Below are 17,164 nucleotides of genomic sequence, written 5' to 3'. Positions count from 1 at the left end.
GCCGCTCATTAGTTGCAGGTACGATGCCCATTTACTGCTAATTATATTAAAAAAAAAAAAAAAAAAAAACTCACACGTCCTCAAACAGAAGCTTTGCAGCGCCATCTAGAGGTGGAACGAGAAAACAAAGGAGAGACAAATGGTGGAGAAATGTATTTTGTTTTGCACATTAAAAGGTAAAAATGCTCACTTGACATGTGCTTTTGAAGATGAGGTGTTTTGAACACCGATTTTCCATGACAATGGTACGTGCACACCTGTCCGACACGCGCGGATACGGAGAAGACTTTTCACCTCCTGTGCTGCTCGAGAGCATTACATCATCATTACATCATCACTGGGGAAACAATGGCAACAGAGAAACATGCACAATAATCTATATTAAAAAAAAAAACATAATAAAATGATGCGTTCAAACACTAAAAGGCACAGGACAGGAAGTATACATTGGGATGTATTCATTCTGCTTGGTTGCCTTTTTGAAAATAAAATGTTCTTTTTTTAAAGAATCTTCCTTCTTCCAGTGAGCTCCGCCATGTTTGCTACCAACAAATGCTAACAGGCTCGTCACATATTCAAATTGCAGGACAGAAGAAAGGGAAAGACATTTTTTTTTAAACTTGTTTTACTTTCTTACCTTGTCAGATGACATGAACGCTTGTTTACTTACGACAATGCTTGACCTTTTGTCACCCGGAAGCACGCGTGACATCACGGCGATAAGCTTTACATCATTGACAGTCTTGTCACTCACAAAAATATTTCAAGCTTTATGTCTTTTTTTTTTTTACATAACAAATTCCCATGTACTTCAAAAAATTGTTTTAACACAAACCTTGTCTTTTTTTTTTTTACATAACAAATTCCCATGTACTTCAAAAAGTTGTTTTAACACAAACCTATCACATAAAACGTATATGATATATATTCATTAGTCTAACAATGCCTATTAGTTTCAAATGCATATTCCTCAAGTTGATGTATTTAGTATTAAGTATAAGGTATATATAAAGTATAATTACTTTGATTTTTAAACGTTTTTGGGATGTCTGCATTCAGTTCCATCCCAAAAACATACAAATGCAACAACAACAAAAAAATGGACATAAGTGTTTTTCACATAGCAGTATATTTATCGTGTAAACTGATTATTAGGCAATTCAAATAACATACTTTATGTATTTTAAATACTCTCATTAATATTAATTTACCTGAGGATTATGCATTACTCTACTCACGTCCCGTCCGGTCATGGCGACCAGTCTCGTCACGTCCTGTCGAGTCATGGCGGCCAGTCTCGTCCTCTCATTAATATTAATTTACCTGAGGATTATGCATTACTCTACTCACGTCCCGTCCAGTCATGGCGACCAGTCTCGTCATGTCCAGTCATTACAACCAGTCTAGTCACATCACGCCATCATGGCGACCAGTCCAGTCACTTCACTTCCTGTCATGGCGACCAGTCTAGTCACGCAATGTCCGGTCATGGCGACCAGTCTCGTCCTGTCCAGCCATGGCGACCAGTCTAGTCAAGTCAAATCCAGTCATGGCGACCAGTCTACTCATGTCCTGTCTAATAAATAGTCTTCATTAGACTAATGAATACGTATCATGTAAGGTTTATTTGGTAGGTTTGTGTTAAAATGATCACACACAAAAAAAAAGTGAATGTGAATTTGTCATGTAAAAAAATGACATCCATCTTGAAGTTAGGCTTGAAATATTTCTGTTATCTGTGCTTCTCGCCACGTCGAGAGCGCGAGCACTTCCACCAGCGTCTGTCAGGAAGTGCTTCATCCCATCAAGTACGATGCGAGCAGCGTGTCCGGGGATCGGCACGCCTCGGCCGGCGCGGCTCGTTTGACTGACCAGTCACTTCAACGCTCCGCTCACTCTTCTGTCTGCTGCGCATTGCAAACACCTTCCTTAACGGCAAATCTTAAAAGAGGCGGGCCTGGAACCGGTTCGACACTCATACGGGCCTTTTGCCGGCTCGTCACGCGCGTGACGCCGGACAATGGCGGGATAACGGCGGCTTGATGGCGTCCACTCACAGCCAGTTGCAGCTCGCCGTCCGTTTTTTAAAGGCCTGTGCGAAACCGTGCTGCTTTGTGATATGATCTCAATTATTTTGACGCGATGAATGAAGTGAATGGAAAATCTGTTCATCTGTTCCAGCCTTCAGTGGACTTTTTGGACTGTGCAATATTCCTTTTTCATGACTTTAAAACCTTTTCACACTTTTGTTTTTAACTCATTTGCTCCCCAAAACATCCAAATACGTTCTTTTAAATATTACCAGGCTCCCAAAGACGTTTTTATGAGTTTTTTTCTATGCTAGAGCATAAAGAGAACAGCTTTGACGCAGCCTCTGACCTGAAGAGAATGCACAGAGCAATGGTAGTTATTACACAAACGGCCAGCAGGTGGCAGCAGAGTATAAGAGATCAACCAGGGCCATGTTGCAAAAAAGTGCTTTTCTCTTGAGTTTTCAGCAGGTTGGTGAATAATGATGAAACTTAGCTATAGTCTAATGCTAATTGCTGCAAAAACGGAAACAGATAGAAGCGGTTTAATTTTTCTGATGAAATAAGACACTCAAATCTTTCTTTTGGTAGGTTTCATAGCAATAGAACAGAATATTCTTAGGGCCTTTCAAAATCAGTCAAACAGCCGGGAGCAAAGGGGGTTGCTTCAGGGAAAATGGCTGCCAGTGAATGAATTTATTTAAAAAGAAAGATAACTTTAAAATCTTTAGAAAATTATTTTCACAGGCGGCACATTTTGTGTTCTTATTTGGAAAAATGGAAATGTTCTTTCAGTTGATGTACGTTTTACTTCCCGATTCTTATGCATGCAACGATCTTGTTGATCTTTGACAATAACGTCTCGTGGAGGATCATCTCGCACGTATGAGCGTGTTTTTCGAGGCTTTTTTCTTGTTGCTCGTTTTGACATCGATAAATACGGGTAACCTTTCCTCTCTTTGTGCTACTCCATTGTTGTAACATTTTGGAAGCTTTGTGGAAACACTTTGTTCAATTTGTCCCGTTCCAAGTGCACAAAAACAAAATCCCTACGCACACGCACGCACACGCGCACGCAAACGCGCACACTCACAGAACTTGTCCAAAGTCTTCCTCTTATTTTCATAAGAAGCTTTTTTTGTTGATGGCGTGAAGTGAGAGGACGCGCAAGTGACCGTTCGGTCCTGAAGGGAACGCTGGGAACGTTCACGTCGTCATCTCGGTGCCGTTTCATCGAGTAAAGCTGAAACAAGCAGAGACCAAAGAAACCAAACATGAGGAATAAATAATTGATCAATCAACATGCCAATAATGATAATAATAATACTAATAATTGATAGTTTGCACGTTTTATTGTCTGTCGTGAGCGATGTGTTGTCTTCAGGTCAGCTGCGTTTTCAAACCGCAGCGACAACATCTCGAAAACTCGCTGTCATCTTCTTGAAATCTGCATCTATTTCTAACGTGGGATCCAGGAGGAGAATTTAATCCCACCTTTGCTGCTGGAATGGATTTGTGGGGTTATTCCAGATTCAGCGTTGTCGTCCGTCTCGAGGAGTACAAACGCTTCCGATTTGGATGCGATCCGACCCTCGGGAATCAAACTCAAAATGGCCGCCGGCGTCTGCTCGGCCAGGGCGTCTTTACCAAGTGAAAATGGCTTTGGGGGATATATTCAATAATTTGTTTGATGTTTTATAACCTTGCAGTTGTCAAAGTTCACAACCAAGTTGTGTCCACACATTGCGATCAAAACTGAGGGAGCAATCGGACAAAATCTCGAGTTATTATCACTTCAAACTAAAATGGCCGACACTTCCTGCGTCTCTTTGACCTCGAACTTTATTGTGGTCTACTCATGATAAAAATGCCTACTAAAGTGTTTCAACCACATTTGGTGGCTGGATTAGTAACCCCCCCCCCCCCAATAAAAAAAAAGAAGAAGGCCAATAGGCAAAATATTACGTTTGATTGCCAGCAGGCTGTTGCCATGACAACAAGCCACCGAGGTGACGGTGAAGGGGTGGCTCTCGTCCAGCTGCAGCGCCTTCGGTATCCCCGAGTCCTCCTCTTTCCTCCCCAGGCGTCCGCGGGCGCCTTTTCCCCACGTGTACACGTCGCCATCTGCCCACACGCAAGATGAGAGCAAATTCAGCTCGGCACGCGACACGCACGCACGCACGCACGCACGCACGCACGCACGCACGCACGCACGCACGCACAACTTGATCAATTGCTTTGTTTCACCAGCTTTTAGTTTCCCATAAAAAAGAAAAATAATAATTCAATTCAAAAATTGGCTCCAGAAAGTAGTTGCTCAGTTTTGTGGGGACGACTTTTTTGGTTCTCATAAAAAAATTATAAAAATGTGATTTATTTCATGTACAGTAAAAACATGTACAAATCAAGATTATTTTAGTTAACGAAAACTAACATTTAAAAAACAACTTTGTTAACGAAATAAAATAAAAACGAAAATGCTTTTTGAAAAAACTAACTGAAACTACATTTTATGTTTACAAAACTAACAAGAATTATAGCGAAAATTTCCTTCATTTTAATTTTTGGTAATCAATTTAATGCATGAGCCTTTGGGGATTATTTTGAATGTGATTTTAAGAATATTTATTTCGGCATTAACCGGAATAAAGACGTTTGAAAGTGCGTCACAAATAAGTGACGTCATGTAGCAGCAGCCAATAGAAAAGCACCTTCAGATGACGTCGCTCCGAGAAGACAATTTTGCTGCTCCAAAGGCTCGCCTGCTTTTTCATTTAACTCAGCCCAAATGCAACGCTAGCTAAGAAATGTGGTACTTTTTACTTTTTTCAAGTAATACACATTTTAAAAAAACAAAAACAAAAAACAAAAAACTAACACTAATACTGAAACTAAACTAAAACTAAGCATTAAAAACATTTTTTTTAATAAAAACTAACAGAACCCCTAACTAATTCAAACTAACTACTTTTAAAAAAGAGAACTCAAAACGAAATAAAAACAAACCAAAATGAAAATTCCAAAACTTTAATAACCCGAGCACACACACAAACGTCGCAGGGTATCTCCTGCAGGGGCGACACAATGGCTCCATCTGCCAACAAAGGCGTCCCTTGATGGGCAGAAGCGGGGGGGGGTCATTCACTGTCACAATGTGACATTTCCCCATTTGTACCCTCCAGCGTGACACACGCGCGCACACACACACACACACACACACACACACACACACACACACACACACACACACACACACACACACACACACACACACACACACACACACACACACACACACACACACACACACACGTACACACCCTACACCCTTTGTGTGGCCATCCATGGACATAATGCATTTCCTAGCCCCGCCCCCTAACACCAAGCTTCAAAAAATGATTGGCTACCCCCATTCCTTACCCAACCATAAGCCAATTCAAACCTAAACTCTAAAACCAAGTCTTGACCCTCAAAAAGAGGTCTGAAGTTGTGGGGCCCTCCAAAATGGCCCTACAAGAACAGTCTGTAAAAACTCGGAAATGGACCCCACAAAAAACAAAAAACACACGCGTGCACATCTGTGACAAATCATCTTCAATCCCCCCCCCAAAAAAACGGTTTACATTAATGCCATCCATTTTCAGCCTAGTGCCCCCCCCCCCCCCCGTTCCATGAAAGATGCAAGAAGGGGTACACGTCAACCCTCCTTTGCTTATTCCATGCCTAAAACAATGAGTACAGATCTGAGGCAGCGCGATTCCATCCAGCCATTTTTATTTGAATTTTTAAGAAATGTGAAAATAAAACCGAATGGAAAGACTAGAAATTCGCACCCCAAAAAAATTATGCTTAGATGGGGTGGATTTTGAAGCGTATCGAAAAAAAGGAAAATGCAAATTTTGGCGGTGGAAACACGTTATGCGAATAAACGCTGACAGACCGCATATGACGTCACACGTACGTTCGTAGTCACAAAGCAATGTCGGACGATGACGTAAGGTATGTTTGGGGGGGGGGGGGGGGGGCGGGGGGCAAACAGAAATCTTGTTGAAATTAAAGAAGCGAATATTCATGCCATTCGAGATGAAAAACAGCAAAGAAACGCTACGGTTGATCAACAATTACAAAAGCAAACTCGGACGACGTCATCGCACGGCGCAGTCGCTTCCTGGTCTTCTTCTTCTTTATTTCTAAATTACTGGTGGATCACATTTCTATGGCGTATAGCGCCACCTACAGCTGCGGAGTCCCGTCTCAATAGTCGCAAAAGAAGAACAAATTGAAACGGGCAGAAGTCGCATGTCCGTTTTGCGCATTGTCAGTAAATTTGCTTAAAAATTTTCAAAACATTTGGATGGAATCTTATTGATAAAATAATTGACAGATTAATCGTTAGTTGCAGTCCAACACTGAAGAAAAGCCGTGGCCTAAGAATTTAAGGTGCACATTATTGATTGATTGACATGATTACCACCACCTGGCGCAATAGAAAAAAACGATACTACAAACGATTGACAAATAGTAGACGATTGCAGTATTCCAGTTCTGCACAAAGAAACGTAGGCCCGCCGAAAAACGTCACCGGGCCAGTGAGGAATTCCTCGTGGCCGTGTACTCACCCGACCTGATGGCCAGCGTGAAGGCATCTCCGCAGGCCGCCACGGCGACGCCCTGCAGGCCGGGCACGGGGTGAGGAGCGCGGCTGCCCCGTCGGGAACTGCAGCCCGTCTGCCCGTGTTGGTTGCTGCCAAAGGTGATGCACTGGCCGCTCTCTGGAGGGGGACAACCACGCAAAGGTGAGCGGCCGACCACGCAAAGGTGAGCGGCCGTCCACGCCGCTTTCATGACGACAAAACACCTTGACGCTCCCGTTAGGTTTCTTTCTTTAGGAGCATCTTTTTCAAACTAAGGCCCATGAACCGCAAAACAATTTGGAAAGAAAAACGTTTTATGCATGCATATGGGGAACGCGCACAAAAACACGCAGTATGTGTGGAGCGCAGGCTCCCTCTAGTGGTATGCAAAAGAATCGCTGAATTATTACTTTTCTTGCTTTGAAAGGAAAAAACCCTTCTTAAGAAGAAAAAATAGCACGTCCGCCTCCCAGTGCAAAGGTTGTGAGATCAAGTCCGGGCTTCGGCCTTCCTGGGTGGCGTTTGCATGTTCTCCCCGTGCCTGCGTGGCTTTTCTCCGGGTACTCCGGTTTCCTCCCACATTCCAAAAACATGCATGGCAGGTGAATTGGACACTCCAAATTGTCCATAGGTGCGATTGTGAGTATGGTTGTTCGTCTCTGCGTGCCCTGCGATTGGCTGGCAACCAGTTCAGGGTGTACCCCGCCTACTGCCCGAAGCCAGCTGGGATAGGCTCCAGCAACCCCCGCGACCCTTGTGAGGACAAGCGGTACAGAAAATGGACGGATGGATGGAAGAAGAAAAAATATTTATAAACAAAAAAACAAATTCTCACTTGAGTTTTAACCTTAAACAGATAAGATTCGATTTTGCGTTTTGAGTGTCGCAAGAGGCGGGTTGATGTGATCGGACCTGTCACGGCGACCGAGTGGGCAGTGCCGATGTCAATGCAGACGATCTTCTCCTTGTTGAGCGGCGCCGAGCGGACGGGCGCAAACGAGTGCACCTCCTCCACCTGGCTGGAGGGACTGGGCTCCTCGTTGGACGTGATCTTGTCCAGGCCCAACTTGTTGAACCTAGCAACAAAAAGTTTCCTCAGGTGGCTGCAGACGACGGCCATGTTGGTTCGCGACAAGTCATCAAAATGGGCAAATGTACGCACACTCAGCAATTAAGTAGAAGTACAGATAACAGATCATTTTTAAAGAAAAATTAATCGGATTCACCAATTAATCGAAACCAATAATTGACAGATGAATCGATAATTATCTTGAATGTAAGTCAAGGATCGATTGTGAAATGTACTCAACCCATTAAGGCGTAACTGGGTTAAATACAACAGATTTTGAACATGCCGTCGTAAACAACAAAAATGGAGAAAAAAAAAGAAATTCTACTATATAAATATTCCAAATTGAAACATGATGTGCTCCGAGCCTGAGAAGCCACAGGAAGAAGTTCAACTTGAGTTACACGTTTGCTCCTAATGAGAAGAAGAAAAAAAACGCATGTTGCCATTTTATGCAAGCAAAACAAACGCAGCTTTACCTACACAGTTATTAAGAGAAAAACGCACCTTACATTCCTTTCTAATCCCAAAGTATGAGTACTCAGTTACTTCCCACCGCCGCAAGTAATGACCTGTTGCTTCCGCATGCCAGGATGCTGTTGCCGGCGCTGATCATCATGGAGCAGTCGACGCCGCACACGACCCTTTGGGCCTCAACAGGTAAACGCACCTGCTGGGGACGGTTGTGGGTGTCCTGGGTGCCGAGACCAAGACGACCTGGCGGGCAGAAAAATGACAACAACCAAAAAGATGGCACGGTCGATACGTGAAGAATTTTGACGCCGCGCCTCGTGATTACCGTTGTCTCCTCTCCCCCAGGCGAATACTTCTCGTTCGTTGGTCATGGCGAGGACGTGGGAGGCGCCGCACGACACCTGCGCCAGCTCGTAGCCGAGCAGCGCCTCCACGATTTTGGGCTGAATGGAGTAGAGGAATTTCATTTTGTCAATAGCGTGGACGTTGAAATCAATGGCGGTCATTCAAATGAGGGGGGGATCATTTTTTGATGCCTCGGACAGATCATCCAATCGTCACGCAGTCGCCGAATGTCTGGGCCGCCGGCAACCGGAGACGCTGAGCGTCCGATGGGCAGAAATGGGAAAAGTACCGACAATCTCTACTTGAGTAAAAGTACAGTTACTTGTGTAAAAAAAAAAAAAAAAACGACTTTGGGAAAAGTACTCAAGTAAAAGTAAAAAAAAGTACAAGCTCTGAAATGTACTTGACGAACAGAAGTCAAAAGTATTTTTACCGAATGTTTCCTCCTATGTCAATTTGCAAGATATTTGGTAAACATCGGCCAATTGACTCTCTGACTTGCTATCAAGTTCAAATGATCCTCTGGAGTGGCGGCGCGCATTACCCTCAGATTTACGGGTTGTTCTAATCGAGCCAATTGCACGTCATGTGATCGCGTGTCGTAGAGCCAATCACAAAACGCCGCGTGTGTAACGCGGGATACATCGTGGCTGATTTTTCTCCCGGGTCAAGCGTTTTAATCGTTTTCATGCATTTAAAAACAAAAGTAATGACCTTGTTTCGAAAATGTATTGAGTAAAAGTACAGATACTCATGTTAAAATGCAACGGGTACAATTAAAAAGGAGTCTAAAAATAAATACTCAGGAAAGTACAAAGTACTGAAAAAAAAATACTCAAGTAAAGTGACAAAGTATTTGTACTCTATGAAGAAGAGTCTGACTGTGTAAATGAATCAGATCTGGATCAAACTCAATTTGCTGTTCCAGCGTCGAACCATGGATACATTATGGATAAATGGCACGGCGACATTTTGTTTGTCAACAAAATAAGCAGGAAGTTCTTGATAAACATAAACAAGACCCGAAATGACATTAAAAATGTGCCACTATTCTCCGTGTGGATGTCGCGTACCTGCGTGACGTCGTTGAAGTTCCCGTGGCCCAAGCAGCCGTTGCTCCCGCTTCCAAAGGTCATGATGATGCCCCTGTCTGCAAATGACTTCATTACGCAACACCGGAGTGACATTTTTGAAAGGTGGCGATTATGGAGAATCATAATAATAATAATAATAATAATAATATGATGATGATGATGATGATGATGGGAGGCGACGTCACATCAATTGGATGACACGTACATTGCACGTTAGCATGAGCTCGTGGGTGGCTGCTCGCGCCTTCATTCGCCGCTGCAGCAGCAAGCGACAATTGCGTCAAAAACGTAGACGGAAGGAATTCTCGACTAATGAGCGTTAACGGCCGGCAAACTGCAAAGCGTTGAAGAAGTGCACGTTTGATGACTTTCTCTCACGTGCGCTTGTCGGATGAACGTAATTTGGTCATTTTAATGCAGCGCGGGTTCAGTTGCCAGAATTGAGTCCGCCGTTTGCCTCCCGTCAGCCGGGACACGCCCAGCACCAATTCGCAGGTCAAAAGGTCACAGCCAAGGTTAGTTTAAGTCAACGAAAACTCAAATTCAAAAAAACTATTTTGTCAACCAAATAAAATAAAAACAAACTGAAACTACATTTGATGTTTTCAAAACTAAAACTAAATATAATTACAGCAAAAAATGTCCTTTGTTTTTGGTCTTTGGTAATTTGTTTAATAAATGAGCCTTTGGGGATGATTTTGCCTGCTTGACTTTTGGCTCGACTCGCCTGCTTTTTCATTCAACTCAGTCGAAATGCAACGCTAGGTAAGAAATCCAATACTTTTTTCATTTTACCGTGGTGTTTATTAAATATTGCGCAAAAGTAAAATACAAAAAATGAATACTGAAACGAATCATTAAAACAAAAACGAATAAAAACTTACAGAACCACCCTGAAAACGAATTAAAAAAATAAAAAAAAAAATGCCAAAACCATAATAACCCTGAACCAGAAACACCTTGGCTCAGGCTGGGATCTCTCACCTGTCATGCAGGTGGTGAAGAGATCTCCGCAGGAAACGGACTTGATGGTGACCCCGGACTGACCTTCCAGGAAGCGCGAGATGAACTGCGGCTGCATCTGCTCCACCACTCCGGGCAGACTCACCTCGACGGAGCCCACCGACGGCGCCTGTTAACGTGATCAGAAACAAAACCTTCTAAACTAATTATACGCGCGGCGCCTCAAAACGTTGTTTCCCCAATACGAACGCGGGAGGTCGCCGTCATGCTTGCTTGCTTCATTCTTGGGGTACAGAATCTGTTATACTCTTTTCTGATATTCTCCCAGACTATAGGGGGCAGTGTAGAGAGGCGACAGCATACAAACAACACTCCACCATGAGAGAAGTAGAAGACACTGTGCTAAAGGAAGCTATTGCTCGCCCGCCACGTTTCTTCATTGTTTTGATTTCTGTAGGTGCGTGACGTGTACATTTCGGATCTTGTGGACACCAAGTGAAGCGTAGGGGGAATTTCGACCCCTGGTCGCCCGCCACTCATTTCAATGGGGGATTTCGACCCCTGGTCGCCCGCCATTCATTTCAATGGGGGATTTCGACCCCTGGTATGTAATGTAATTTGCTTGCGTGACGAGGACGTGAATTTGTCCTCACGCACCTCCCAAGTGATGAGGCGGCCCGACTTGGTGACGCCCATCTTCTGCGTGCGTCCCAGCGCCACCTGCAGCACCTCGGTGTTGAGCATGGGCAGACGCAGCGGGGCCGAGATGCCGCTGCCCCACGTGTACACCGACGACAGCGGGAGGGAATGCAGCTTGCCCGCACTTGAGCCGTCTGCACAAATCAACAAGCAGCAGCACACTTTCAGCTTGTGTCCGCGAGGGGACGGACGGGCGGGATTTGGGACTTTTGCAAAAACGTGTCAGAGAAAATAATACCGAATAGAAATGTTCCCGTTTTTCAAACGGTTTTCTTTTGATTGAGCAGACTGCAAGAAAATGAACGATGTTGCGCTAAAGTGCAAGTGTAAGCATAAACAGTTACTTTTGTTTTTATTTGATTTTTAATTAGACATTTTTAAATGTATCTCAGTTTTAGTCAAGTTTCAATCACGCTTGTTAGTTTTTATCATAGTTCGTCAACTTTTCGTCGACTATAACTAATAAGTCTTTATTTTAGTCCACGTACAAAACGTCTACATTTAGTCAACAAATATGTTTTAGTCAAGACAATCATTTTACCCTTGTATATATATTTTTGTCAGCAGATACATGTTTAAAATGTTAGATCTAAAACTATTTCACATAAAAGGTTCTCTCATATTTTTGATGAAAAACAACCTCACACACAATTAAAGTGGCTATTATGGCTCCATGCTACGAGCTAGTGCATTAGCCGGCATGAGTTAGCGCCGCGGCCACCTTAACATTATTGTTGGAACGTTATGGCCGTTGGATTAATGTTACATTATAACTTTATTCATTTATTTTTAAAGCTTTCGCCGTGAATCCACTTCCTGTCTGTCCCATGTGTTTGAGAAAGTTGCACTCGCTCGCTGCGGATTTGAAAGAGGGTGTGTCACATGACAGTGACACATGAGCAGACAGGATTTTTTTCTTCTCCAAAATGTCTATGGACTTCAGTTCACTTTTTCGTCTCACCTTCATTAGTCGACGAAAATGCACACTGATTTAGTCTCACTTATTGTTTATTAATGAAGGTTTTAGTCTCGTCTGGTTTTCGTGTGCTGACGAAAATATTTTGGTTTAATTTTCGTTAACGAAATTAAGGCTACGCCGTACGAGATCTTTTGCTACCTCTGGACCTGCCGGTCGGCACTCTGCCTCCAGTTCTGCCTTGTGGCCCCGTCTGCACAGTGGACAGTGGTTTCTCGATCCTGCACACACAAAGACATTTCAACTCGTCGTGTGACTGCCGGTCCGTTTTCAAATTCATTTTATTGTCTATTTATAGTCTACCAAACTTCGAGTCATGGTGCAACATGGAACTGGCTTAAGACTTGATTTTTTTTTATTTTCATTTTTTTTAATTTTGTGATGGACTGGTTTGGGGGGCTGAATTTTGCAAAAGGATGTTCACCTGCGCATCTTGACGTTGCCGATGTCCGTGCAAAGGTTGAGCAGCGGGCGTATGCAGATGGGGAGCGCCATGATTTCGTTGAGTTGAGGCCGCTTGGAGGGATCCAGGTTGAGCATGTTGAGGATGAGCTGACGAAGTTCTGGGCTGTAGCGGTCTGAGATGGGCGCAAAAGTGCCGCTCATGATCTTCAGCACCAGGGCGGGGAGGTTCTGAAAAAAACGTCAGCCCAAAAAAAAAAAAACTTTTTTGAAGGAGGTCTTTAAGTGAGTGCTTTTGAAATTAGGGGCCGCGTTCTTACTGCGGCCTCAAAGGCTCTCTTGAGGCTCGCCAGTTCGTAGAGGACGCAGCCCAGGGCCCAGATGTCACTCTTCTGGTTGTACGGCTTTCCCTCGCATAGCTCTGGAGAGATGTAACATGGCGTCCCAACCACCTGCGCAGCCAAATACACTCGTTACGGCATCATCAAAGATATTGCAATGCAATTGTGCTGACAAGTAATAACATTACAAAAAAAGCTGTATTTTATTTTCAACAATTTTTTTCTCATTTTTACTATTAAAAAAGAAACAAATGAAGCAACTTTTTTTGACGGAAATATACAAATAAAAATATTTTGTCCAGAATAAAGTTAGGATTTTTGTTTGGAGGCGGAATATACCGGGGTATATATTTTTAAAAAATCCTCCAAAAAGCATTTTTTGTGGAAAAATATACACAATTTTTCTTGAAAAAATATGGCTGTTTTTCAAAAAAAAAATATTTATATAACTTTGTTCTCATGAGATGACTTCTTTTTTTCTTTTTTTTACTACAGCTCATTCTCGCAACTTCATTTATTTGGTACTTTTTTCCTTTTCAGTGCGGCCCTCATTTTCCTTGGTAGAACGGCGACGTCCCCGCATGCCGCTGAAGAGAAGCGCAACTCACGGTGTACGCTTTGCTTTTGCTGACCAGGATTTTGGAGATACCAAAATCGCCAATCTTGACGATCATCTGGTGCTTGTCCAGCAGAATATTCTGCGTCTTGAGGTCCCTGTGCAGGATGAGCTTGTTGTGGACGTGGTAGAGGGCCAGCAGAATCTGCACAAAGAAGTGAAGGATGGTGTCCTCATCCAGCAGGGAGTTGCAGCGCTTCTGGATGTAGTCAGCCAGGGTTCCACCTACATGTCAACATAAGAGATTTGTGTTTTATATGGCAAACAACCTAAATTGGCCGTTATCCTTTCAGGCATGGCTTCTTGAGAATTCTTTGTAGATCTACTTGGAGAAATGTTGTGCCTAACCCAAACAGAAGGCACTTACGGATGTCATCAAAGCCCAAAATGGCCGCTTTGACCTAAAATGGCAGCTTCCTGTGTCTTTTCGGGCACGCCTTCGTGTGACTTTTCGGTGGGTCTGCACATGGCAAGCATGTCTGCTAAATGTCATGTGGCCTCTATTTGGCTTACCCGGTGCGTACTCCATGGCGATCATGAGCGCCTTGTCCTCCAGGAAGTTCTCGTAGTACTCGATGATGTTGGGGTGGTTGAGCAGCTTCAGCACCTGACACTCGTTTTGCGCGGCCAGGCGCTCGTCGCGGGACATCTGCTCCACGGGGATCTCCTTCAGGATGACCAAACCGCCGTCGCTGCGCCGCCGACATAGGTGGACGATCCTGAAGGACCGTTTGGGTGTCGGTTACATAAGCCTCTGGAGCATATTGACCATTCCAAACATCGAGACATTTCTGATATTTCCGCAATGCAAATGCTTCCTTGTACACGTTGTAAACAAACAGCGTATGGTATTGCTTTTGCCTGTGACGAGCATACAAACCAGGCAGATTGTTGTAGTGGTCAAATCATATTTCATCCCATTTTGAAATCAAAATAATCCTCACAAATCAAATTACAACAATCCAAAATCCAATGATTTTCAATGGAGTTGACCACTTTAAACTCGGAATTGTCAGTAGCCCATGTTTTTAACATGTAGAACTTTTATCAAAGGAATTAATGACTTTGTTCAAATCTAATTTTCTACCAAATAAATCAATCAGATTTAGCCGAAACTTAACATGTCACACGAAACGTACCAAACTTTTTCCTAGTGTTCTTTTTCCGTACACGTATGACATACAATGTGCAAGAAAATTGCAACAACATGTTGGAAATAGTCGATTTTCAGTTTGTCGCTTATTTTGACGGCTTGTTGCCAACTTTCCCAAACTTGTAGGGCCTACTAGCTGTTGTCATTACTGACTGAACATTTTAAAAATATAAATGTATATACTATGGGTCATTTGAAACAAAGTTAGAAGACGTGTAAATATAAAACGAGTTAGCCATATGTTTAATGGCCGCGTGTGTGTGTGTTGTCCACAAAACAAGCTATTTATTAGCCGAGCGTTTTTGACTCACTTCGTCAATTTTTACACGTAAAACGTGAGCCTACAATCGTTCCCTGCAAACTGCGACAAGTAAACAATGTGTGAAGGTACGAAAGGGGTTGGATCGATGAGATGAAGACCGCTTGCTTTACCCGAATGCTCCTCTCCCGACAACTTTGATTTTCTCGTATTTCTCCATCACGTCGGCAGAACAAACACTTCCGCCGTCTCCCTTGGCAACCCGAGCCTTGGCTACGGGAAGTGTTGAGGAACAAAATAAAAGGCGAAGCGCAAAATTGAAATTCCGCTTCCGTTTGGTTAAATCGAACTTGTCAATACAGTTCGAGTCAAGTTCAGACCATTATGGAATTTAACTGCGGACAGCTGTAGAGTAGAAATTATTCAGCACAATTAATTTAATAGCAAACTATAATCTGATTAAATAGCCGACCAATCCAAAAGGCACTGCTGGGTTATTTATCATCCATCCGGTCGGTGCGTTGCCACTTCACTCTGTCTCGCGTTGCAGCGGTTTCTTTTGTTTTGTTTTTGTTTTTGTGGCTGTTCCCAGCCATGTTGTCAACCTGTCCAGGATAATTTCCCTCTGTCTGCCTTTGCTTCTCTTTCCATGTTGTTGCAAGCCCTCCCCTCTCCTATGGTAATGTGGCATGTCTCGCAGTTTTCTGTTGCATTTTTAAAACATGACTGTTTTGTTTTGGCAAATTCAAAATGAGTTACTGGTTGTCTGAAGCAGAGATATCAATAAAATTCAGCTTCATGGTGCTTCACACAATGTTTCAATGTATTTGTACATGTTAGACTTATAGTAGGACTCGAAAGTATATTTGTGTTCAAGTTCATTTTAATTATCGGCTTACTTATCGGTTATCGGATCTTTCTAAATGATTGATTTATCGGTATTGGTTGAAAATAGCATTTTCGTGCATCCCTATTTTTGTGTGCGTATTCTTGGATTCCAGTGGCGTATACGGCCCAAAATGCTCGACGCCGACTTGGGTGCCGTCTGGAGGAAAGTGATGTGAAATGGAGACCGCGTGCAGGATAATAAACACTTTGTGTTGTGACAAAGAAAGGCCTGTGCAGCAACACGACTATTACCATCCATCTAAAAGCACGCGAACCTTCTGGCGAAATTGCTTCCGTCGGAGCTGCAGAAGGAATGAAGATAGCCGAGCGGGGGCGGCGAGAGAAATCCGGCCGGTGTCTTTCTCACGAATATAATATCTGTAGAGAAAGCGGCTTGAGGAAGTTTGTGACATGCCTCGGACCGGCTCGACGACATATTCCAGTGCGAGAGGCGGCGCACTGAAACTCACACAGGATGTTTGTAGAGGACTTGAAGCTTCACCTCTCACAGGTTGTTATGTATATACCTGGCGGCGCCGTCCACGTGACATCTCATAATAATGCATGAGAGTGGCGTTCATATCACCATTTTTGTTTGCTGAGTGTACCTAATTAAATGGCCGATGAGTGAAGTGACATTTGGAATCCCAACCCAGTCTTAGTTCAAACCCTACTTTGTAACCCATACCCAAGGATTCGGACCCAAATTTGAAACCCTGAAACTGAAAATGTGAACTGTCTTGAACCCCCAAACCTTTATTTGGAACAATAACAGTAGTTTTTAATTTTTATTCGAATTTTCAAGAAATGCGAAAATAAAACTGAATGGAAACGCTAGAAATTCGAAAAAGGGCCAAAAATTAAAAAAATAAAAAGTTTTTAGCTTAGATGGGGTGGATTTTGAAGCGTATCGAAAAAATGAAAATGCGTATTTTGGCTATGGAAACAGGTTTTGCGAATAACCGCTGGCAAAACCGGATATTACGTCACGCGTACGTTTGTAGTCCAAAGCAATAGCGGAGGATAAAGTAAGGTATGTTTGGGAGACGAACAAACATAAATATATTTTTAATTAATTAAAGAAGCTAATATTAATGGCATTTTAGATGGAAAACAGCAAAGAAACGCTACGGTTGATCAAGAATTACAAAAGCAAACTCATACGACGCACGGCGCAGTTGCTTCCTGGTCTTCTTCTTTTAAATTACTAGAGGCTCACAT

The 17,164-nt window shown here is 43.1% G+C and overlaps 1 protein-coding gene across 3 annotated transcripts; it reads right to left on the bottom strand.

The window, feature by feature from the left end:
- Window positions 1-218: 218 nt before the first annotated feature.
- nek8 (NIMA-related kinase 8) lies at window positions 219-15,316 on the bottom strand. Of its 3 annotated transcripts, none has more exons than XR_015095610.1 (16): window positions 15,229-15,316; window positions 14,157-14,362; window positions 13,636-13,868; window positions 13,007-13,138; window positions 12,709-12,917; window positions 12,426-12,505; window positions 11,267-11,442; window positions 10,631-10,778; window positions 9,626-9,702; window positions 8,533-8,650; window positions 8,306-8,450; window positions 7,577-7,740; window positions 6,650-6,802; window positions 3,996-4,154; window positions 3,124-3,273; window positions 219-337 (listed from the first exon to the last, which is right to left on the bottom strand). XR_015095610.1 is itself a non-coding variant. In XM_086081067.1 (16 exons), the coding sequence occupies exons 3-16, from the start codon at window positions 14,290-14,292 to the stop codon at window positions 3,245-3,247; spliced, it is 1,959 nt and encodes a 652-aa protein (XP_085937193.1). In that variant the 5' UTR covers window positions 14,293-14,362; window positions 15,108-15,157; window positions 15,229-15,245; the 3' UTR covers window positions 2,560-3,244. The 3 variants fall into 3 exon arrangements, 2 of the variants coding, with proteins under 2 accessions (XP_085937193.1, XP_085937192.1); XM_086081067.1 differs by lacking the exon at window positions 219-337 and adding an exon at window positions 15,108-15,157 and having other exon boundaries at window positions 2,560-3,273; window positions 15,229-15,245; XM_086081066.1 differs by lacking the exon at window positions 219-337 and having other exon boundaries at window positions 2,560-3,273.
- Between the last annotated feature and the right edge of the window lie 1,848 nt (window positions 15,317-17,164).

This window comes from Leptonotus elevatus, chromosome 7 (assembly GCF_054856555.1).
Source record: "Leptonotus elevatus isolate MCC_2025b chromosome 7, RoL_Lele_1.0, whole genome shotgun sequence".
NCBI classification, from domain to species: Eukaryota; Metazoa; Chordata; class Actinopteri; order Syngnathiformes; family Syngnathidae; genus Leptonotus; species Leptonotus elevatus.
This window is presented reverse-complemented; position numbering and strand designations above follow the sequence as displayed.